General features: G+C 40.6%; 2 protein-coding genes across 4 annotated transcripts in view; one reads left to right on the top strand and one right to left on the bottom strand.

Annotated features, from left to right (window-relative positions):
- osbpl6 (oxysterol binding protein-like 6) overlaps positions 1-18,997 on the bottom strand; it is a 36,752-nt gene extending 17,755 nt beyond the window's left edge. For all 3 annotated transcript variants that reach the window (XM_047600848.1, XM_047600850.1, XM_047600849.1), the window contains exons 1-6: positions 18,696-18,997; positions 11,945-12,192; positions 1,655-1,777; positions 1,185-1,238; positions 822-935; positions 566-736 (exon numbers count right to left, since the gene is read on the bottom strand). In XM_047600848.1, coding sequence (XP_047456804.1) covers positions 566-736; positions 822-935; positions 1,185-1,238; positions 1,655-1,777; positions 11,945-12,091 — 609 coding nt within the window. In that variant the 5' untranslated portion in view covers positions 12,092-12,192; positions 18,696-18,997. The remainder of the gene's footprint in view (positions 1-565; positions 737-821; positions 936-1,184; positions 1,239-1,654; positions 1,778-11,944; positions 12,193-18,695) is intronic.
- A 2,543-nt stretch (positions 18,998-21,540) lies between these two features.
- LOC125018020 (cytochrome c-b) lies at positions 21,541-23,081 on the top strand. The gene is made up of 3 exons (XM_047601632.1): positions 21,541-21,696; positions 22,264-22,440; positions 22,538-23,081. Exons 2-3 carry the CDS (start codon positions 22,269-22,271, stop codon positions 22,681-22,683), a joined length of 318 nt encoding a protein of 105 aa, XP_047457588.1. The 5' UTR covers positions 21,541-21,696; positions 22,264-22,268; the 3' UTR covers positions 22,684-23,081.
- Positions 23,082-23,660: the final 579 nt, after the last annotated feature.

Here is a 23,660-nt window from a genome sequence, read left to right as displayed (position 1 = left end):
TTTAAGACCATTCAAGATCGTATTTAAGACATTTTATGAGATTATAAGAAAATTTAAATTCAAATAATTGGCTTTTAGACTTTTTCAGACTTTTTAAGACCCGGCAGATACCCTGATCAAGCTTGATCGGTTTGGGATGTGGTGAATGTGGAGGTCAGGTCAACATTTTGTGCTGTTTTTCACACTTTTTAAGTTGTTCCTAAACCATTTTTGTGTGTGTGTGTGTGTCAGGCCGGGGATGGCTGCTGCTATTATGGAGAGTCACTGCATGTCTAAGTAACATTCAATGCCAGGTCCAAGCGTTTCCCAGCAGAACATTGTAATGTCACAAGACGGTCAATGTTATTTTATTCTCTTGACAGTGGTTTTAATGTTGTGGCCGATCAGTATAATTAGCCAATGGCAACTGTTTGTTGAACCAGGTCGTAAAAATTATTATTTCAGCACTTGCACTTCCGGCCTACTCCCCGTAGGCTGTAGTCTGAGCTGCCTCCAGTATTTCTGCTATCCTAAGCTAATATCAACAGAGGTGTCTTTCTATTGATTTCACTCTAAGGGAGCCCACCTTGGCTTCAAGGACCACGGTTGGGGCCGGCTGGGGAGACTCTATGGCAGCTGAGGGAGGAAACGTCCGCATGGTGGCCTCCCGGGGAGACCGCACAATCTCGTTCTGTCGATAAAGCCGGTGATGACGCAGCTTCGACACCCAGGCATCAAAGATGTCTTGAGATTTGACCTGAAGGCAAAGAGGACGATGAGCTTTCAAGTCTGCTGACCTCCTACTCACTCATGCACAAATACTGACGCGTCATGAGCATTACCTTCAGGTGATAGATATGCTCCTCAGTGTCCAGGTCGATGCGACGGGCTCTCTTCTTGATGGACATGACGGAGAGGCCTACGTCGATGCTGCCGTGAAGCTTTCCCTTTTGGATCTGAGGATAATGATAATTCACATAAATGACGGAAGTCCAGGAGTCTCCGGTTTCTTCGTTCGCGTGTTACAACAATACATTTCCGTTTTGTCAGTAAAGTTTTAGCTTTGTCGAGAAGTGACATGTCGTGCCGACTCTGAACATCGTGACCCATGCTGCAGATGTTTCTGCTGACTCATTGCCAAGCCGAGCTGATGTCAGGCCAGGCTGCTCTGCTTCTACCCGTGGGTTATAGTCAGGGTTACTTACATCAATGGGGGACTTGGAGTACTTCAGGATACCATTGTCCAGAACAAAAAAACGCTGCCGGAAAGAATAAACACAAAAGTAATGTGTCGGTTAAATAACAACAAGGACATTGACTATATATCATAACGGCTCTATCATTTCTATAAATTTCACATAAAAGCAAAGTCATCTGCAGCTGATTCTTTTCAAGGGTATGTATGTATTCAGAAGCACTATGAGTTCAATTACTTTAAGGAAAGAGCCTCTGAAGAGAAAAACACTCAAGCTGAAGTCAAAAGTACTGAACGTATAGTAAGCATCCAGTGTGAGAGGAGGTAAGAGGGTGAAGCAATGTGCACCAAAGGGAGTATTTCTTACAAACAACACTTTATTAAAGAGCAAGTTGTTTAACATTCGGGAAGCGACTGCGCTTTAAAGTCTTTTTCATGTCAACAAAACCTTCTGTACCTCCCTTTGCCCGTGGATCTTACCTTGTGCCAGCCTTTCAGGGGCCATTTCCGCTTCTTCAACATAAAACCCTCGTGTTTGTCAGGCCTTTGGACGTTGCTCTGACCGATTTTCAGCCCCTCAATTATTTCCCAGCTGTCTGCCTCCTACAAAAGGAGAAAAACACAGAGGCCCGTCAGGAGTCTTTTCACTCACTCCTTCAGAATAAGGTAAAAAAAAAAAAAAAAAAAAAACTGGAGACACATTTGATGTTGTGACTGTTTTCATCACAAAAAACACGTATTTTCTTTCTCTTCACCCTGTACCACCACTTTTTTTTAAAAAGAAAATATAGCGCCCCATTGAAATTCCTCCTGCTCTCTCAGCGTTTCCACTCCATTAGCTTTTTACTGACTATGCTCTTTCTGCTCCCAGTCGGTTTGTAAATCAAAGTGACGCTTCTGGAGTAGAGGGACGGCAGGGTCACGCAGGGACAGGTGAGACATTACACCTTCGCCAATGTAGAGGAGACACTGGGAGGCAGGGGGGCCACGCTCTCCATGTCAGAATAATGTCAAGAACAGAGTAACAGACGTGATACATTTTCCAGAATTTAGTTTTTTACTGACAACTTTTTTTTCTAGTCCTATAATAATGTGATTGGCAGGTTTCAACCCATCAAGACAATCATGTCATTGTTCATTGTGCATCCCTCTTCCTCTCTTCCTCCATCTGATTCTGGTTGCACAGAGCATCTCAACTGAAGTCTCCATCAGCCCATCTGCTCCTTCACCATAGTCCGTATACACGAAAAACATTTGTGAGATTGTTCTCCTTCGAAGATGGCCAGGCCGGTGTCAAGAGCAGTCGATCAAACTACTCCCACACAGGCATGCTAATGTGTATGTGCATTATCATCATTTAAAAACTTTAACCTTCTTTATTTATTTATTTATTTTCAATCAAGAATTTGTCCCAAATGGAGGCTGCACGTGCATTTAGCTGTGATGAAATAGAGAAAGAAATGTAAATGTCAAGACAGAAAGGAACTATACACAAATCCACACTTGCACACTGTGTTAACAAGTGTTAACGCTGTCTGTCCTCTGGAGAAATATCACCAAATGTCACGTAGCATACTGTTTTTTTCTGTCAGTAACTAGGTCAGATTTTTAATTTCACACTTGAATCAGTAGCAACAGAGGCTTTAAAACACACGCAACTTAAAATGCACAAGTGTCTCCGCATGCCGTCCTGTACGATGTCATGCAGCAACCTTCAAGAAGCTCTCTGGGCGTGCCTCACAACAGCTGACCTTGCTTTGCGGGACATCTAACAAAAGGAGTCGGCAGCTTGTTTAATCTAACGACCAGGCGAACAGGCCCGTCTAATAATGAGGTCGTGTATCTCCACTGAGGGTAGCCCCTCCTTTGAGCGGCCCTGCGAAAATGGGGAAGTGTGAGGGCTCAACTTCATTAGCTACACACGCCTCGCCGTTCAAAACAATCATATCGCAAAAGGTGGCAGTCTACTCATCAGACTGCAGAGCGACTGGATCTTCATCAGCTGAACAACTCAGTGTAAGGTATTACCTGTGAATTGGCCAATGCTGTGTGTGTATACATACAGACGTTGTTTCAAGCTGATTTGAAACTGTTGAATGTGTTTAATAAACATGTGCATATATACATATATATTCCTTTTTTCTTGAGTCTGTTCGCTCATGCAAAATGTGTCCAAAAAACGAATAAAAATAACAAATATTTTATGCATAGGACCTATAACGGGAAAATGGCTGATTTTACTGTTGAATACTAAAAATGACAAATTTGACTATTTTTCTCATAAATGAAACCCTAATATTGCAGAATGAATGATTTTATTGTGCCATGGCTCAGGGATCAAAAACCGTAGTTATAATGGAAGTCAATGGGACATTTTTGTTTTAGTTTTTTTAAATCTGATGCTACACAAAACTCAATGCAATGTATTGATTAGGAAAAATAATACAATCAAGTCAATATTTTAGATAATCTTGGTCTTTTTCTAATGTAATGTGATTTATGCAGAAAAAAAATAAATCAGTTATGTTTTTATAGCAGTTTTTGGACCTGCACGATTAGCCAGCTAAGGTTACAAGAGGGCGGTAAAAAATTTTCAGCGTTCTGTTGACCTATTAGAATAAATGTATTTTTAATTTCAAAATCTGTGTAGAGATGGACTTTGGTACATAAAGTTGTGCCACATGCACTAAAACAGCCAAGTGAAGAGGATCATTTTGCCCAAATGGACAAAAATGTCCCTAAGGTTGCCTGAGGGTTAATATAGATTAAAAATGATTAATCGAAATTCATCCACAGCAACCCTGTGATTAATATGATTAAAATTTCTAATCGTTTGACAGCGCTAATATATACATACACACACGCACAACATATAATAACTGCCCATATATGTACTCAAAGAGCACTCTTCTAAGTAGGCGACAACAAGCAGCAGCAACCTCGGAGAAAAGCTTCACAGAAACTTCCTGTGTGTTATCTGCAGCGTAACATTAGGCACAAAATAAAGAATTGTTTGTGCTGCAAAATTTTAGATTAGATTATTTATTTATCGGTCTTTCATGGGCATCATTTTAAAATCTGAACCACCATCACATGAATCAACAAACTCCTCACAAAGAACAAAGCCAAAAACCTCTGGCTCCGCCTTAGCAACAAAATATACGCTGACTACTGCCTTACACGGAAATTACATTCAGAGAAATAGCTTTTGCTATTTAACCCCAGCTGAACTGAACAAAATTAAGCCAAAGTCATTTCCTGTACTCTGCTTACACTCATTGATTCCACTGCAGAATAATTTACAGCTGAATGAGCTGGTCCCTCTTGGCGAGTTTACTCCTTTAATGAAGGATCTTGTGGCACACTCAGTGAGAGGCTGCCAGCTTTTCTATGTCAAGATCTTTAAAGGTTTGTTCAATGAGCCTCACTCTTTGGAAAAGGAAGAACTTTTCATTCACTGTTTCACTGTTCATACCAGTGGAAAGACAGGGTTAGATGTTAATACTCAAAAGAACATCTATAAGGGATCATTGACTTCAGTCAACCTAACAGTGTAGATTCAGTCTTATGGGATCTCCCACCTGCAGTGACACTCAACACCGTAGCCCTTTTATTGCTGCAGTGAATCAAACTATTACAGTTAAGGTCTCTCTGAGCAGGACAAAGGACAAACACCCCTCGGGGAAACCTTAGGGTAAATACGCACTATAAATATCACTACAACAGCTTCTTGTGATGACCACTTCCTCTTACACCCTTTACACTTCTTGTAAAGACAATGACGTATATATGTAGGCAGCGTGTCAGCTTTGCTGCATCGCATATCGACCCAACACAAACACTTCACAGTGCAGCGTAGGCAAGCCACAAGAACAACATCAATAACATGAGCAATAAAGTTAGGAAACGGGCAAAATATTTTAGCCTGTCATGGGTGGGAGCTCTGAACCCAAGGGCTAACCTGATTATAGATCAGAAAATCGATTATTATTTCAGTGGAAGCCATTTAAGTCAAGGTTGGGGGGGGGCAAAGAACAGCCAGACAACTTTATTTCATCCGGTTTTCTTGAGATGAATTAATTAATGATCTTCTCGTGTTGTGAGAACAAGTTGTTTTCCCACAAGATTACAAGATAAATATGTTATTTTGACAAGATAATGAGTTCATTTCCTGAATAAAAGGCCTGCTGTCTCTTCAAGGTCAATATCTCATCAACAGTAGAGCTGGAGCCAAGAGACAGTATAACGGATACATGAATTTTGACTGTTTTATAACAGTTTTGTCTCTCATTTATAATGTGATCAGTTGATATATTTTGGTTTTAAAAAGTCCAGTCAAAACAAGATGTCTTTAGATCTACAGTGATCAGGAAAATCAACAGCAAAAATAGTTATTTGATTCTAGGAGAACTAGTTCTAAGCTTGTGGATATGGATAAAATGAATTATTGTAGCTAGATGCGTTGTTAAGTAACTGGCTGAGTGTCAAAGTTCCTAAGTTTATATTTATATATAAGCTAATATGTACTAGGGTTGAGAAACTGGACAAATACATTAGTTCTTGTGATTGGGTGAGCCCATCGCTAGTTTGTTTGGGTTGATTTTTATCATTTTATTTTGCTAATTTATTGGATTCCCTACTAAAGAATTGAACTCAAGTAGTTTTTAACCCATAAAGTGTGCGCTAAGTAGCAGCTTTAGTTGGACCGTGTTATATATTATCCGCAATGGCTGGTCGTTGGACCTTCTTGACGTGCAAATCATGTAAAATCCCTAAAATCAACTCAGCTCTGGTTGCTTGTAGCAGCAACTGCCCTCGACACGAACATGATGTATTTCCAAAGGTTCTTTAAACAGCATCCGAGCACGATCGATTTTATCCCGACCAAAGTGTGATACGGCTCGAGCAGACCAATTCAAGAGGTCACGGGTCATCTGAGATTAATTCAATCTTAAAAGCTGCGCCGTCCACCAAAGTGGCTCGCACGTGCATATATTGCCTCCTGTGTAGGAATGCGAAACCGTAGCCAGTCAGTGAGAGGAAAACGCTAAAATGTTCTCACCTCATCGACCACAATCGCCACTGAAAGATGATATTTGAGCAGGTGATAACCACAGAGGAATTGTTGTGGGGATGGATTTCACTGCAGTGTCTGGCTGGCTCAGCAGCAGAGCTTAAGAGTAGGAGGACTGGCTGCCGTACACATGAGAAACGAACACCCTGAGAGCACCACAGTCTCATGCGCTGTGTAAACACGGCGGATTCGGTTACAGGCTCACTGTCTTACATGTGTCACCTGTTCTTTTGTTGGTGCAATAACGCGCCTCATTCTATTGGATAAGACAAGAACTGGATATGTGTAGTGATTTACTGAAATATGAAAGTTCATGGACTAAATAAAACTAAAAAAAAAGTATTATCATAATATTTTCTTAAAGGAAAGAGAAGAAAAACATCATCATTTGATGCAAAAGCAACTGATATTCACTCCCCTAGTAAAACCCATCAAAGGGACTGTCTTAGATATTTATAACGTTGCATGATTAGTACAATTATCATTTCCTCCCACTATATCTTAGCAAAAAACAACGTTTTATCTAACCAGGAAATGACGAGCATCAACAGAGACAACTAACAGGATGCAGTAACATCCTGAGTCTCGCATCTGTCTAGATCCATAAACTTCAATATGTGCACGTCAGTGTTTGTGTGAGTCTGTGCTTACTGCAGGTGGTGCCTCTAATTGCTCTCATGAGGGTCTCCAGAGTGAACAGTAGTCATCAGCAGAAGGGAAAGTGACATGTATTGATTTGAAAATGGGGGCAAGATCCCATTAAGGCTTTCCCCAAACAAAATGCCCGGCTCTCATTTTTTTTTCCCCCCTCAAACACTGAGGCCAAGCCAAGCAAGCTAAGGTCTTTTTTTAAGTGTGCGCTGTCCAGTGGAAGATATGCCGTGCTCATCGCATTATGCAGTGCAATGAGTACGGCATAATGGCATCATAAAGGTCAATACCAAACAAATGCGTGGGTATAACTTTTAAAAATGTCAATTAAATCCTGAGATACTTAATCGATGCCGGAGTAGTACTTGCAAGTCAGTGACTTGCGTAATGTTCAATTTAACAATGATAATTTGTAAAAGTGACACCAGAGGCAGACAGAAGCTCGTTCAGTGACAGGCGGCCGTCTCCGTCCTGCTGGACGGACAGGTTGACGGAGTCATTTGTCCCTCAGGACATATGACTCCACAGCGCCTCCTTGTTTTTATACAGCATAATATATTCATATTGTTATACAACTTAAACTGGACACTGGATTATCCCTTGGGATAAATAAAGTAGCCAGTAGTAGCTCTGGAGCTTCGCACACAATGTGCACATCACATGGTCACATGATCATCTAGCCATCAGAAACTGATTGATTGCTCCAGAAAACCCCTTTTAAGTGGTGAGATTGGATTGTTGTTTCTTTGTAATTGATGTTTCATGAGGTTAGGGACTAAATTTACTGTGTGTTGATGTTTAAAACAGCAAAAGTGAACAGACAAGTGGATAAATGCCATCAGCAGCGGAAGGATTTTTTTTAAAGAATGTCTAATTTTAGCTTAGCTAAATCTTTGTGAAGGTTATGGTATTCAGCATCACTAGTTTAAAATAACCGAGAGAGCTGTTGATGCAATTGTGTTTTCATTTTGGAGGCTGCCACTTGTATTACTAGTGAATTGCATTGGGTGGCACCGACACGTTCTATTATTTTGACAACCACATTTTAGCCAGCGGGCTAGGCTGAACAACAGACACGCTTTAGCGTTTAATTCAATATAGTTTAACAGCGCCTCAAACTACATCCTCCAAAATGAGCATACAGTTGAATTACCACCTTTCTAATGCTGCTTCCACATAAACTGAACATTATAACAGCCATGAAATTAGATTTAGTGCAGGATTGTTATATTAAAACACAATCATCATGGCTTATGTACCAAATGAACTTTCAAGTGAGTGTACTTAGGGGCAACAAGCAAACCGTGATTAACTCACTTGACTGTCCTGTTCTTGCCGGTCGGTTGAGAAAAACAAAAAAAAAACATAGGTTAAGAATAGTACATATATTTATAAATAATATGGTTGTGGTCTAATTTATTTATTCTGACTGGGTCCTTTTCTTTATTTAGCAAGACAAGTGAGGCCGGAGTGCATGAAGGGCAACCGCTCACTTTCGAACATTCTAGTCATATCGGAAAAAAGAGTCATACTTCATCCCCAACACACATGACCGGTTTCACTTGGACATATGTCACATGTTGGAGAACTTCAGTTACTTTCAGTTCTGCTTCACTATGACTTTAAAATATGAGGACCTTATGCAAGAACCACTCCAAGTTGTGACTAGCAAAACACCCTAATTTGGTTTAAAATATGATGCCTTAATTTAAATTAATTTTGAGTTTGAATATGATCACACAATTGAGTGGAATGCAATATATATCTCATGCAAAATGTATATTCTGTTGACAGACTCGAAGCTCTGCGGCATGAAAGTTGATTCTCTATTCTGGTTTAGCGAGTAAAACTCACTTAAGCTCAAGAAAAGTCTGCAGCGTTACAAAGGTGACCGTATTTGACAGATGCTCTTAAAATACTCCAAAATTAGCATCTTCAGAGTGACAGCAAACACGAAATGTGTGACTTTACGGCTTCACTATGTGTATATCCTGCCGTCCTAACAGGAGCAGGAAACAACCGCCAAGTCCTGAAGGGTGTGCTTAGCCCTATATGACTGAAGGTAGCAGCTGATGCAATATTAGCTTGATTTAGCAAATGATCAAATTTGTCAAACCTCCAATATGGTACATATTTATATTATCTATATGTTATATACTATAGGTGGAGTTCAACAGACTTAAAGACGTCTGCAGTGTCTTTGTGCAGGTAGGAAAATTTTTTGACACCAACTTTGAAAGCATATACAAACAAAACTAATTGAAGTTTTACGATAAAAACACAAATTTTTCTTTACATGTGTCTGAATCGCTCACAGCTATATCAATGCATCAGTTTCCTTTGCTTAACTATGACAGCCGCAACTGTCAAGGTTTTAATACTTAGCTGACCCTTTGTTGACTTTCTGATTGGTCCGCTGACCACCAATATGAAAGATCATGTGCTCTCGTAAATCTTGACTCTCTATATTTAGTCCCTTTGCACAAGAAAAATCAGGTCGACCCACATCGAATGACCCGGCTTTTTTAACGGCTTTGCTCAGCTTCGATGTAAACAGGAGAGCCCCGTCGACCTGCTAATTCACATGATGACGTTGATGTACCTGCCTGTCGCGTTTGGGTGCCTGTCAGACTGTGTCACTGTAGAAGCTCCAGGGCTGCGAGCAGCTCAAAAACAGAGCAAAGTTTTTGTCTGCTCCCATAACAGGCCAATCTCTGAAGGGCAGAGATTTTCGTCCATTTTTTCAATCAAACAAATCAAATGTGTTGTTACACAATCGAAGCTCATAGGTGAATTGGCCCTACGTCATGTTCGGGAAATTGTAATGCGCAGCTGTGTTTATACAGCTTTTATAATGATGTGGCACACTTTTCTAGCAATCATGGCAGCGCACTGCATCCGTGGAGAAGAGGGTTTTCGGGGCAGATATTGGGCACTGTGCAGGAGACAAGGATTTATTTAAACATCGCAGCACAGGCACGCAGCTCTCACAGCAGGAGGTCAGATCTGAGACTGCTGGCAATGTGAAAGCATACCAAACCCAGTATTTTCAATATGAAAGAGATATTACTGTTGCTATTCTAAGCCTTCACTGAAAAACAATGAAAACTTGTAGACTTTATTCTTCAACAATGTGAAACGTGTACAGTCAAGGGTGGGAAATAGCCATACATGAAAATTGGTGAAAAGTCGAGTAGTTTATGCAATGCTGGCAACTGGCTCATCTCCATGTTACATTTGAACTATTATTTTCAGATTTTTTTTAACCATTTTGCTTTTGTTTGTCTAACCTAGCAACAGTAACATGGGACTTTCCAAAAGGTTGGATCTCTCTGGTTGATGGTCAGCAGACTAACCAGAAACCCAACAATGGGTCCCTTAAAGTTCATTGGTTACCATGTCATTGGCTGGCACCTGATTTCAAAATTTTTAACCAGATTAATCACAGGATTACTGTGGATTAATTTCGATTAATCACGATTAAATATCATTCACTTTTAATCTATATTAATCGCGTTTCATTTTGCATGAGCGAACAGACTCAAGAAAGGAGGGAATATATATGTACAGTATTTAACATGTTTATTAAACACCAAAAACTTTTGTGTCTTTTTTTGAACAAACATTTATCCACATTAATGTGGCCGTTACTCCTCTTTTGGAAGCTACTAAGACAAACTAACTTGATCAACTGCCAATTTGCACATGCAGGGCAGTAACTCTACTTGAAGAACACCCCGAAAAATACGTTGCCAGAGATGTTCAGATGCAGATGGGTTAGTTGCGTTAAAATTTTTAATCAGATTAATCATGATGATATGTTAACGGAGATTACCATGTTCATTTTGGCAGCCCTAGTTAAAATAGTTTAATAAGAAAAGAAGCACTAAATGATAGCCTTCCTATAAGATTATGAAGCATTTGGGAAATGAAAATCTAAACCCTTTTGGCCATAAGCGCTTTGTGATCAAAGAAATCAAAGAAAGGAACCGCGAACAGAAGGGTTTGCAACGGTTAACTGTCTGCTTCATCAAGCAGACGGCCTTCAACTGTGCTTTTCTAGCAGGCCTCATTTCTCAAACCCTTTTCTCTTCAGAGAGCCATTTCCTGCGGACACAAAGCTGGGCTCCCACATAGCATACCAGAGTGTGCCACATGTTCAGTGGAGCACCGAGCCGCCGCCTGTCCCTCATGAAATATTCATCAGCCAGTGCCGACGGAAAAGCTGTGATGTCAAAGATTCCAGTTTCGGGTGTCCTGTTTCAGCGTGGCCGCAGTGACACAGCAGCTCAGTGAGGTAAGGAGGGCTGGGGGCTTCAGATGGCTCACTGCTGTTAAATTTAAACACTTGTCCTGTGAACTGTGAAATAAAGAGTGCATCTCTTTGTTTACAGTGTCTCTGCTAGGTTCTTATTTACTGACCAGGGTATTAAGGTGGGTGAGTCAGCACATGGGTTAATGAGGTCTTGTATGGTTTAGAGTCGGTTTGCCTTTTTTAATTAACTTTTTCACAATGAATAAATTATTTATAATGAGCTGCATATCCGAATTTATTTTCAGAAGGAAAACAGAGAAACACTTTGACAGATTTAATTTATCGAAATATCGCCTAATTTCAATTGGCTTAGATTAACATTTGTTTGTTGCTTGACTGGTCTGAGCAGTGTGAGCATAGAAGCTGCAACATAAAAGATTATCACAGCTTCTCTAATCTTTAAGTTAGGACACTTTGACACTGAACATGATAACAGAAGCTGATTTTAAAAACTGCAGATGCATCTTAATAGTTTTGACTCTCTTTACTTCACTTACTAAAATTGATGAATGAATATTTCATGATTTACCATTTCCTCTGGGTCACAGTGCTCTCTCTAACTGCCTGTTTTTCTCCTGCATAAACAGGCCAACTGATGGAAGACTGCAGCACTCCAAACTAATGTTCACTCCCCCGATTTTCCACCTTTGCTCAAGTTGCATCCGCTCAAAGCATTGCCATCTCTGGGAATCTATTTCTAGACGGATTCCTCCCTCGGCCTGAAAATTACCTGCCGGCTGTCGCGCTGGGAAGACGAGGAGGAGGAGGCGCTCTTGTGAACTGGTGTGGAGGTCTTGTTCACTGGCGTGGAGCTCCTGTCCTCAGAGCTCATGGTGCGGCCCTGGAGGCCTCGCTGGTAGTGATGGTGGTGAGACATGGTGGGCGCCAGTTGGCTCTGTGGACCTCCCTCTCAGCACTGGGCCCCACAGATCAAGAGCATCCTCTGACACTTCCTCACGCTCACTGCTTGTGGTTCATCTGAAACACAGGGGTCAGGAAGTTACACTATAGCATCCAGCTCAGCTTCCTCATTTCATTGTAGTTCTGTTGCAGATAGAGACCATATTTAGCATTTGGTACTTCTAGAACTGTCCATCGTCATCTTGAACATGCTAATCTAACTCACAGTCGAGGCACCCAGTGAGCTATTCTTTGAAGCATGACTTTTTAAGATTCTACTCATTACGTGTGCATTACCCAGTAAGCCTTTCATTACGTTTGCTATGCGATCGGCGCCACTCAGGATTACTCGACAGTAATGCAGCAGACAGTTTTGCACTTCCACCGAATGATCTCAAACTCAAACTGAACCTGTATAAGCAGCAAATTAAACTTCTAATTATCGGTTATTCAAGCGAACCAATTGCCAATTAATAAAACCTTTGGTCTATGAAACAACAGAAGTTTCTCACAATTATTGCTTGTATTACTGAAACACCTAATTCGTAACAAAATTATGTTTATGTCAATCCATATATGAATTAAGCGGCCCACTGTTTCAGACCTAACCTATGTAGACTCTGAGTTAAACGGACTATCTGTGCATCAATGCACTGAAGTACTTTTACAGTTAGGAACAGTAGCAATTACCATGTTAATAGACACAAACAGTCACTTCCTCCACTGCAGAAGACTGAGATCATCCCACAGGACTGTTCTTGCAACATAAATCTCTAAACACTGAATTACCACTGCGATAATGATTGTATGTAGGTAAAGACATCAAATCAATAGAGGGAAGAATCAGTTCTATTTGTATGGTTACAGCCTCCATCCACGAGTTTTACCTCTAAAACCAAAGCCAGCACATTCAGACGCACAGTCTAAAATACATATTAGATTAGATTCAGATTGTCTGGTTAACCTTATGTACAGACAGCAGCGGGGAGCACTCGTTCTCATCATTAGTCATGGCACTGTGTTGCTTCATGCTGACACTCATAATAGCGCCTGCAGCGGTGCTGTGTAATTGTTGGAGCTCTCAGGAGGTCTCACTGCTAAAACATACAGTACATTGGCAGTATAAAAAACATAAATAAAAAACAAACAAACCGAGTTACGAAACTGAGACTCTCAAAGTCTCAAAGTGAGACACTGAGGAGGTTACGGGACATTTACAGGTGCAAATATCACACACTGTATCCCTCTGGTGATGATGTGACTTTTGTCGGGGAGTTACCATACTGAATGTGATGCAGCCTTTTAAAAGAAGAAAATATCTGGCTACAAGAATAGATTCCTAATAAATCACATATGGAGAAGATATTTTTTTATATAATATATTTCTTTCTGAACTTGGTCTATTAAACTCAATAACATCGATAATTAGTTGTGTTCCATGAGGGCAGATATGACTTCAAAATTGATTATATTTAAAAAAAAAAAAAAAAAAAAGATTCAAAACTCCGATTCAGGAATGAGTGGTGTCAAAAACCCTATTTCTGGACTTTTTTTTTCATTACCTTTGCAATATTCTGACACTTCAAACTGATTAATTACTAGATTAATCAAAAAAAGAAAATATTTTTACTGCAACCTGCAAAAGCATAAGCATAAAAAGCATATAAAGTTTGACTGCTTTAAGTTTGTGCTTGCAGTTGCTGCACTCTATGTAACACTGGAGCACCCAGAGGTTTAAACTACAGGATGTGTCTGTTGGCCTCTTCGGCGTGTGAGGGGAAACGCCACTCCACTGCACAACACGGCAGTATGCACGACTGCATGCAACCGTGCAATATGCTCACACACTGTAATCTATAATTCAGATCCTCTGACAACGTCATCATCCCTGCCCTGCCCTGCCCTGGCCTGGCCTGCCTTAAGCCAAGTAGGATGTAAGCCATGTAAGTCCATTCAGATAGTGTATTCCACTTAGCCTATTTGATAGAGCCACTCTCCTTGACCCAATAAGGAAGCAGAAGTGAAGAGTACATTGAAAAGCACATTTTACTAGTTTAATACACTGTAAGCTTTTTCTGTGTTGCAGGACATATCATTTCACCACCGAATATGTGAATTCCATCCATCCATCCATCTTCCTGACTCATGCAGATGGTAACTGAATGGAAGCAACTCAGATGGGTTAAAACGTGGCCATCAAAGTAAACTTTCCCTCGACACAAGCGCATAAAAATATCAGCATCCCAAAGCGGACGGAGCTGACTCGTGTTTAGACAGACAGCAGAGTTGCCCCACACAAAGCCAGTTTGGGAAGGTCCGATCAGGACTCGATTAGTCATGAGCTTATTGTTCTAAATCCAGCCGCCACGATTAGGGTCCTCTTCTAAGCAGTAAGGCAATGCAGGGCCTGCCTTGTGGAAGCTACAATGGCGCTTCTTAAAAACACCTGGCTGGGACATCAGCAGCATCCAACCAAATGCTATACAAATTTGTGGCTGCTAAATAATCCTCACGATGTCTGTTCAGCGCGTGATTTGTTCCTAGACTTGCCGCAGAGTTGTGTTCCGCCTTTTTTCATTTGTGTTTTTACCGCTTTTGTATGTTACTCTTCCATTTTTATTCTGCGTAATGATGGATGAGTGCCCGCTCCTGCTGCATTTCCCATGTGGGGCAATAAAGAGTGAACAGAAGTGGACCAAGTGGGAACATCGATAAAGCACGGGAATATTATTTTATGTGCACAAAAGATATACTGTTATGTATGTGAGGTGAATTTTAAGATGTGTATATTCCCTTGTAATCATATAGTATTGTAATTTAATTGTATGAATTAAACAGAACCGCTTTGCGGCTTAAAGTCCTTTTCTGAAAGTCGGGTTCCAAAAGTTGAATAGAGAGGTTTCAAGATCCCGTTACACAAAGAGGATCCTTTAACTTGTGTAGGGCAACAATAGCACTAGTATGTTAAGAGTCTGTGGTGAGGACTCATCTGTCGACATTTTCTGAATGCCTCACGTTGGAGTAAAATGTCAGCAAACTTGAATGAACCGAGAAACGTTCACTACTGGAATGATTCTCTGAGTCTTTAGAGGAACTGATCGCCTGCCAACCGACACAAAGGTCCACAAAGTTTAGGACGGATCCAGTTGATTCATAATGCTCAGTCGCTAACAGTGTGGATTACTGAGCACAACCAGTATCGAGATTACATTTTGAGGGTTGTTTTCACTGTATTCTCAGCAATTGTCGGCATACCTCTCCATCACGCTCCGCAGCATGCTGTTCAGCATTTCTTTACTTACGAGAGGTATGAGGACATGACTAACGCTGAACTCTGATGCAGACAAACAGAAAAACAACAGAAAAAGTAATGACTCACCATTACAGAATACTTGCCTTTGTACAGGTTATGTGTAGGGTGTAAAATAAAATGTGCTACACATGAATATATGCGCTGCTTTGACATTTGCGCGTACCGCAAATTAATTAACAAACTGCATTTTTGTAGCGTGTAGCCTCCTTGTTTATACAGACAAACCTACATGTAAGCTGGACTATGTTTGTCCGTTTTTCTTGTAGCCGTTTAGATAGATAGATAGATAGATAGATAGATAGATAGATAGATAGATAGATAGATAGATAGATAGATAGATAGATAGATAGATAGATAGATAGATAGATTACTTTATTCATCCCCGAAGGGAAATTAGGTACAGATCTCAGATTACCTATCACAGTTTTGTGTCAACGCATCCACAAAAAAATGTCCAGAAAAACAACACGTTCACTTCCCCTTTCCATCTCTCTTGTGCACCAAAAAACAATATATATATATATATATATATATATTATCAGCTCAGCAACACAATATCAAGATCAGGCTTCATTTTGCCATCAAGCGGTTATATACTCTGAAATCCTTGTCTTGACAATTGTAACAGTAAAAAAATCATAAAAGGTTTTTTAATCTCCAATATGAAAACACTTAAAGCAAGTGGTGATGAGTGAGCATAAGCTGAACACAAGGTTAAGTCTGTGACTATTGCATTGTTCACAAAAGAAGCATATAAACATCTCTACATTGTTAATCACCTGAGAAATACAATGCAGTCACAGTATTAGTTATTTAAATAGATTACATTCTGGTGAGGACTGGTGAGTTCTGATAAATAAGCCATTACTTAGGGTCATAAGAAAATATAAAAAGAAAAAATAAATGATTACGTACTAAGATAGTTAGGAAGAAACAGTCTGCTCCACTAATGCGTCGTTAAACAAGATGCTATTATTCCTGCAGGGTACAGCTGCTGAATAAGTGCTGTGACCTTAGTGGGAGTTAGCGAGAGAAAAGTCAAATTTCTCCTTCAGGGATCGATAAATAAAGAAGTGACTATCATCCATCCTGACGTGGGTCAGGCCGAGCAGAGTAATCCCACTGCCGCTGTTCCCCGCTCTGTGAGCTTTAAGAGGGATGAACAAAATAAACCTTCGAGCACCGAAAGATCCAAAGCCGGCCCAAAAAAAAAAAATCAGAAATCATTTTAATGTCATAAGTCAGCTGCAGCATTAAAGCAAGACGGACGGAAACGGCACCGCAGAGCATGAGGCTGTAACGCGATGAAGCACGAGTGGTAACTGTGCACTAACACGGGCGGAAAGACATCCACGTTTGTGTTGTCACCACATCGCATTATTGACCAGCACTCTACAGTAAGTGAACCAAGTTTGCTGACCCCCCCCACCCCACCACACACTGCTGCATAATTAAAGTGGGCCAACAAAAGCGGAATCGTGTCCCCATATTACGTTACAGAGTCTTTAAGGACGAGTATTGTCTGAATTTACAACTGGCTAATAATGCGCATCGATCGGCGGAGCGGTGTTTCGTGTGTTTACCTGTCTGCGCAGTGGAAGGCTAAACGGGCCGTAGCTCTTGTGTGACATCTGTGAGTGGCGCATCTCTTCAAAGTAGGCCTCTCTTTTCTTTTTTTTTCTTTTTCTTTTTGTACGACATCAACTGGACAGAGCCAGTTTATCCTGAGCACATTACGTCATAGGTAGAGCTGGGTATCACGCTGCAATACTTTACTGTCAGACTCGTGCATGTGCTGCAAACTCTTCAGAACTACAAGTCGGGAGTGAATTCCGACGGGTGACGTACACCACGTTTTGTCATTGTAGCACAGCATCTTTCATGGCAAAACGAGAGCACAGTCTTTGTTTTTGTGGCATTTCTCAAGAAAACTTCTTTATACTTGACACATTAATGTATATAAAGCACTAACTCAATATGTAAGGAGCCACGTTCACAACTACATCTGTATATTATGAATGGTATCAAGCAGCAGGCTTCCAGTGAGAAAGGCAAAACATACAAAAAAGATAAACAGTAATTATAATTACCAAGAATGACAGAGAATGCTTAAGAGGAACACTGGTAATTTGTCTAAAAACAGGTATTAAATCAAACAGGGAACGGCTCCATGAGTCATCCAACTTAAAAGCATATATTAGGCGAATTCCGTATTCCTAATGATCCTTTTGCTTTAATTTAATGAGTAAGAAGGAGCAATCATTTCATTAAACCTTAATTACGTGGCCAAATACTTAATCTGACTGTCTTATCAATCTAACTTCAGGCACCCTAAGGAGGCTGCCCTCCGTTTCGTCCGTCCACAAACGAACGAGGCACGCAAGCTCTGCAAAGACATCATCTAAATGGGACGGGGACACCTTCAGCAGGACGCTCCGCCGGGGGCCCGGGGGGGCAAAGCAGTACATCAGAGGATCAATAACCCCTGCTGATCAAAGCAGCATATATTCAGCAAAGCATGTCACTTACACGCCACAGACGCACGGGGCCCTTCCAGTCTCCTCTCCTGTTCTTTAATTTATGTCATTCGAGGCTATTTTAAACAACTGCAAAGTCACTGGCTGACCTTCAGTTGGGAAAGGAGGCTGAGTGATGTTGTGGAGCTTTCCTGCAACTCAAGTTGGCTAACTTTCAATTAGTTGCCATTTCGACACTGATGAGTGGCGTGTGGAAGGCTGAGAGAGAGGACATTGATCTTGCAGAATATATAGTCCACATATAGCCCACATATATATACACATATATATAAAATGAGACGGTTAATGGGACTGTAGGGGAAGCCAGTTAAATAGGTGAAATTGTCAGTGACGCATTATTTCTACACCATCAGTTACTGAGTTGGCTGCTCTGTTACTCCAGTCAGGCGTCCATGTTTTATGGATTATGGATCACGATCGTGTCTGCGCGAGTGGGATGTTTGCATGCGTGATCGAAGGGGTTATCATCACAGACTATATAGCACCTAGCTGGCTAAGTCAGCATTTGGCTAGGTGGTCATGTCTGACTGGTCCTCGGTAATTCATTCAGGCTCGGGATGCAAATACAAATGGATGAGATGCTTGAGACTGGGCACGAAAAAAAAAGAAGAAGAAGAAGATGCGTCTTAATTCCGACAAGCAATGATATAACGCAGCGCTTCTCTGTTTATAAGCAAATACTGGCAGTGGCGCTGCGGTGAAAAGAAAAGGAGGAAAGCGTATTTCCTTACCACAGATGCGCTGTGATGACCATGTCTTTTACAGTTCTTGGCGCAGGAAACAATTGAGGGGAGGGGGGGGGTCTCCCTTGGCTGGGTAGAGGTTCCCCGCTTCTCAATGACAAGCGGCTCCCATGGAGGTCCACATGCAATATGTGTGTGCTTCTTTTTCGGCGGAGACTTGACCCGCTCGGAGGCTAGACCATAGTGGAAAGTCAACAAAAAAGTGCTGTGTTTGCCCGTTTCCTTGAATGCGGGTTGTGTGATGCTCGGCTCAGCTCAGCTCCTCCCTGCAGCAAGATCTGCTCTGAGCGGGAAGAAAGCGGCGGAACGGATCAAACACGGGCGGGCGACGGGTGCTCGCAAAACACGGCCACGGATTCACAGAAAAAAAAAACTCGGAGTAAGGGGAGGCGCTCACAGCCGCAGGACCAGGACCCGGCACTGGACCGGGAGACACGACCGTTTCTCTAATACGCTAACTTTTCAATTTTATTTATTTTATTTTTTTTTAGAACTTAATATTCAACAAATGTATTAAATCCAGAACATGTAAATCACATTAAAACACAATTACACGACAAAAAAAATGTCAAAAACAATAAACAACTTCATCTTAAACAAACGTTTTTTGTTTTTTTTTTTCATGTGTAAACTTACTTTTACGAATGTAAAATTTCTCCCGTATTAAAATGAGATTAATGGTCAATGTTTCATTTGGATTTGACTTATTTCTGATAAAGTCAAAGAGCCCGAACAACACATCCCCTCCCTGACAGTTTAAAGGTGTTGTTTTTTTCCCAATATTATTCACAATAAAATTACAAAATTACAAATCTCAACCCAGAGGTTTTGTACAATGGTGCAGATGCAGGATGGGGGGGATTAGGATAATTCCAAGGGCCCCAAAAGATAAGTTAAAAAAAGATTAAGATTTCTGGACAGAGGAGCCAAAATACATGAGTAACTGTTTCAATATTTACAGAACAAAAAGAAAGAAGGAAGAACAGTTACGAATGTTTCCCTTTGTTTCAGTGCAAGGAATCACGTTATGAAAGTATGAACATTTAATTAACCTCACTATTACAAAACGTGTAACATTTCTTAAGAAGAAGAAGTGCAATTTCTGTATGATTCTAGGTCTCAGCGTTCTGTTATGTCCACAACTTTTTCGAAATCTGTGTGAACTCTAGTAATAGTGGTTCATTTCATTGGAAAATTGCAATTAAAGTCTTTTGATTGATGTCATGTTTGTGCTTTGCAAATTCATCCCTGGGGCCGGATTAGACCCTCTGGGGCGCCGCTTTACGTCCACGTACCATATGTTTGACACCTGTGACCTGGACTGTATGGTTGCCGGGCAACGACTTTCAACAACACATCCACACAGATATCGGGAAGCAAACATGGCATTAGTCAGCTGCACTGGTTAAGGAAAGCTTAAATATTCGACACCGTTTCAGGCACTTGAATGTTTCCGACAAGGCAAATGTAGCACTTTCTAAACTCACTGCTGTCCAGATTGATATCTAATATAAAATATAAGATACTTATCAGCCGCAGCATGAGAGAGGAGAAGTAAATAACACTGACCATCTTGTGACAGCTCCATTCTCTGCTTTGTCGCGACTGTTTTGGATGCACAAGGGAGACCTACACAATATTAGGAACGTGGTCATAATGTTATGCCTGTTCAGTTGTAGCAGTGTTCACACTTGCAGCACTCTATGTTGCACTATGTCCAACAATTATTATTATTTTCTGTATTTTATGGTTTAAACATTTGGTAAGAATCTCAGTCATCCAGGTTATTATTAGCTTTGTATCCGTTCCAAATTCACCCCAAACCTCAAGTATTTGTTGGGGAGAGTTGATCTAGTCCCTTCGTTGGGAGCAGGTCAAGAGTTCACGAATTGTTGAGTTGCATATGGTTAATATTCAAGTGTAATCCGATTACCTGTCAACCATGTCCTCCAAATATGCAAGCAGCTTCAAAACAATTAGCAGTTAGCCTTGCACCTTAGGTGATAAGGTAGTTCCAGTTAGGTCAAACTATTGATTAAGGCATCACACACATGTGTTTATCAATGCAGGCAGGACATCTTTAAGGACTGCACAGTAGTTACTGTTTTGAATGCATGAAATGGCGGTGACCTTTTGTGTGTTATGGATCGCTGCTCATTAGTGTTTGGTGCCAGTATCTTGGAAACTGGTTTTCTCCTGGGGCTTCCGCACACAGTGGGGTTTAAGGACGACGTTCTGTGTGCTAAACTAAGAAGAAAATCCTCCTATCTGCCCGTGACTTTCTTAGAAATGACTCACCACAAGCCACAGACTTCATGACAAACACACTCATCTGGAATTATGCTCCTATTTATCCTCTGTCACACAACTTGCTATTGTGAGAATGGCCTTTTTTCATCACTGAAGGTTTTTCATTAAGGTTTTTTTTACTGTCGGACAATAGGGAATTGCATGAATCCTGCGTGGGCAGAAATCGGTGAAAGTGTGTGGGAAGTCAAACACAGTCCAATTATTGTGAGTCCATGAGGTGGCAACACCTTTTCTTCTCTTGGTTAGAGAAGTAAGACTTACTACTACAAGGAATGTCAGCTACTGAGGCTTGAATCTCATATATTTTCATTGATGCTGTTATTAAATCCTCAGGCAAGTTGAGAGGAAAATATTGCTGTGCGGAGAAGTGTACAGTGAATTCATGCATTGTTTCTTCACTCGATTGTGTTGCTTGATTGAAGCCTGTAATGACTTTTAGATGTGAACGGTTAACATTGCGCAATCGACATTGACGTCACCGGACTGGTTGCGGTGAATGGCCGCGTGTCGGTCATGACGAAGCTGACGCGCCAGGTCAGCTGACTGATGACGTTTCACCGGGCGTGACTAGAGAAAGGAAGCACATTAGTGAAAAGGTAGCAGCTGAACCGGCGAGGAAGGGAAACTCAAGGAGTTATAAGTCACATTTAGCCGGCTGAGTGCATAAAAACGAAAAAAGGTGAGACTTTAACTATCAAAACACACACAGATTCCAATTGTAAACCTTAAGGTGTTGTTTTTATGCGACTTATCTGTACGTGTCTTTGTCGGTTTTGTTCAACAACGTGCTCCCGACCCGGCGTTAGCCAAGTTTCCGCGGAAGAATTATCTGGAGAAATTACTCAGTTTTACATATACTTGACCCACTCTGCTTTACCAAATATTTATATCTAACGTTGTTTGATATTGGCTTACTCTATTGCCTTAATCTAATGTTTTATGCAATAGGCTTACCCTAGGTTTTGGGCAGCTATTATCCTCATAAAATGGGTTGAAATAGTGTATCTGTACTGATAAATATTTATTATAGAAACCATGTTGAGTAATGTAGTTATATGAAGTTGATGTAAAGTTTTGTAACCGTGTCTGGTGCATATATTAGTTGCGCAACTCAGAGGTGAACGCCCTCTTGTGGCTGAATAAGGGTATAGGTAGAAAAAAAAATGTAGTTATTTTTAATGGAAGTAACTTATGTATATATGTCAATAATTATTGGAAAATAAACTTATTTTTGTGTTTTACATAGAAACCATGCCTGCAGACATCGAGAAGGGCAAGAAGGCGTTTGTCCAAAAGTGCGCCCAGTGTCATACTGTGGAGCAAGGTGGGAAACACAAGGTCGGACCCAACCTCTGGGGTCTGTTTGGACGCAAAACAGGTCAGGCAGACGGCTTCTCCTATACCGATGCCAACAAAAGCAAGGGTATGTACTGAGTGTGTGTGTGTGTGTATATGCCGCATCCTTACAAATCATCTAATTTGACTTAAAGATAATTCTCTGCTTTGTTTGCTAATTCCAGGCATTATCTGGAATGAGGACACCCTGATGGTTTATCTGGAGAACCCCAAGAAATATATTCCGGGAACTAAGATGATCTTTGCCGGAATTAAGAAGAAGAATGAACGCACTGACCTTATAGCGTATCTCAAGTCTGCAACTTCATAAAGAACTCCTCATCTACCAACTTGTGTCTTCACAAACTGCTCAAGAGACTAGGACCCCAAAATAAATCAGAACCACAACTAGAAGGTGTATTGTAAATTGTCATGTCTGTGGCAGCTGTGCCTCTGTTTCTGATCGAGGTGGAGTAAAAGCTTTTTAACGTCTTTTCATGAATTATAGTGAGTATACTGTGTGATCAGAAGGCAGGGACTGAAAGCTGTTTAACTGTCATCCTTACTTTTTTTCCCCAGTAGTGTCTTGATTTATAATTATCTTAATAATTTTCTACTCAGAGAATGAATATGCCTTTTCTCCCACAATAATACCTCAGTTGTGTTTGGTTTTGTTTGTTTTACTATGTTTTGAATATGCAAGTTGAATAAATTTGCCACTAAATATTGTGTTAATGTGTTGGACTTTGTTTGTAATAAGAGTTTAGAAGCAAATATGAGGTTAATATTCCTGTACGTGCCAGAACAGTATTTTCTCACTTCACAGTTTTTGTTTAGTGGTGAATTAAGTGCTGACTCTCATATGTCTTCTGATTTTCCAAATAGGGAATTGGGTAACTGCTACTAACATTAGATTACTGTATAATGTGTGATTTCATTCAGATTATGTAGTTATGTATGTATCGTCCTGGAGATAGACTGGTTTATTTAAATGAAGGGATGTTGTTTTAGCCATTTGGATTACAACTGTTGTGTTTTATTTGATTTTTTTTTCTTTCTTTTTGTGATTGACCTCAGTTAATAGTTGGAGGAGGCTGCATGTTGACTGGGAAATTGTTGGATCACTGCATATAAAGTATACAATGATAGAAAACAATGTGTATTTCTTTTTGTGACATGAGTTAGTCCGGTATCAAGCGGCCAAGAAAGCTTTAAGAAATCACGGGTCAAGAGGTGTCCATGTTAGGAGACAACATCTAAGACTGCTGTAGTCCCAGTCGAAACTGTGGAGTATAACTCCACCTAGCG

This window comes from Mugil cephalus, chromosome 12 (genome assembly GCF_022458985.1).
Source record: "Mugil cephalus isolate CIBA_MC_2020 chromosome 12, CIBA_Mcephalus_1.1, whole genome shotgun sequence".
NCBI lineage: Eukaryota > Metazoa > Chordata > Actinopteri > Mugiliformes > Mugilidae > Mugil > Mugil cephalus.
This window is presented reverse-complemented; position numbering and strand designations above follow the sequence as displayed.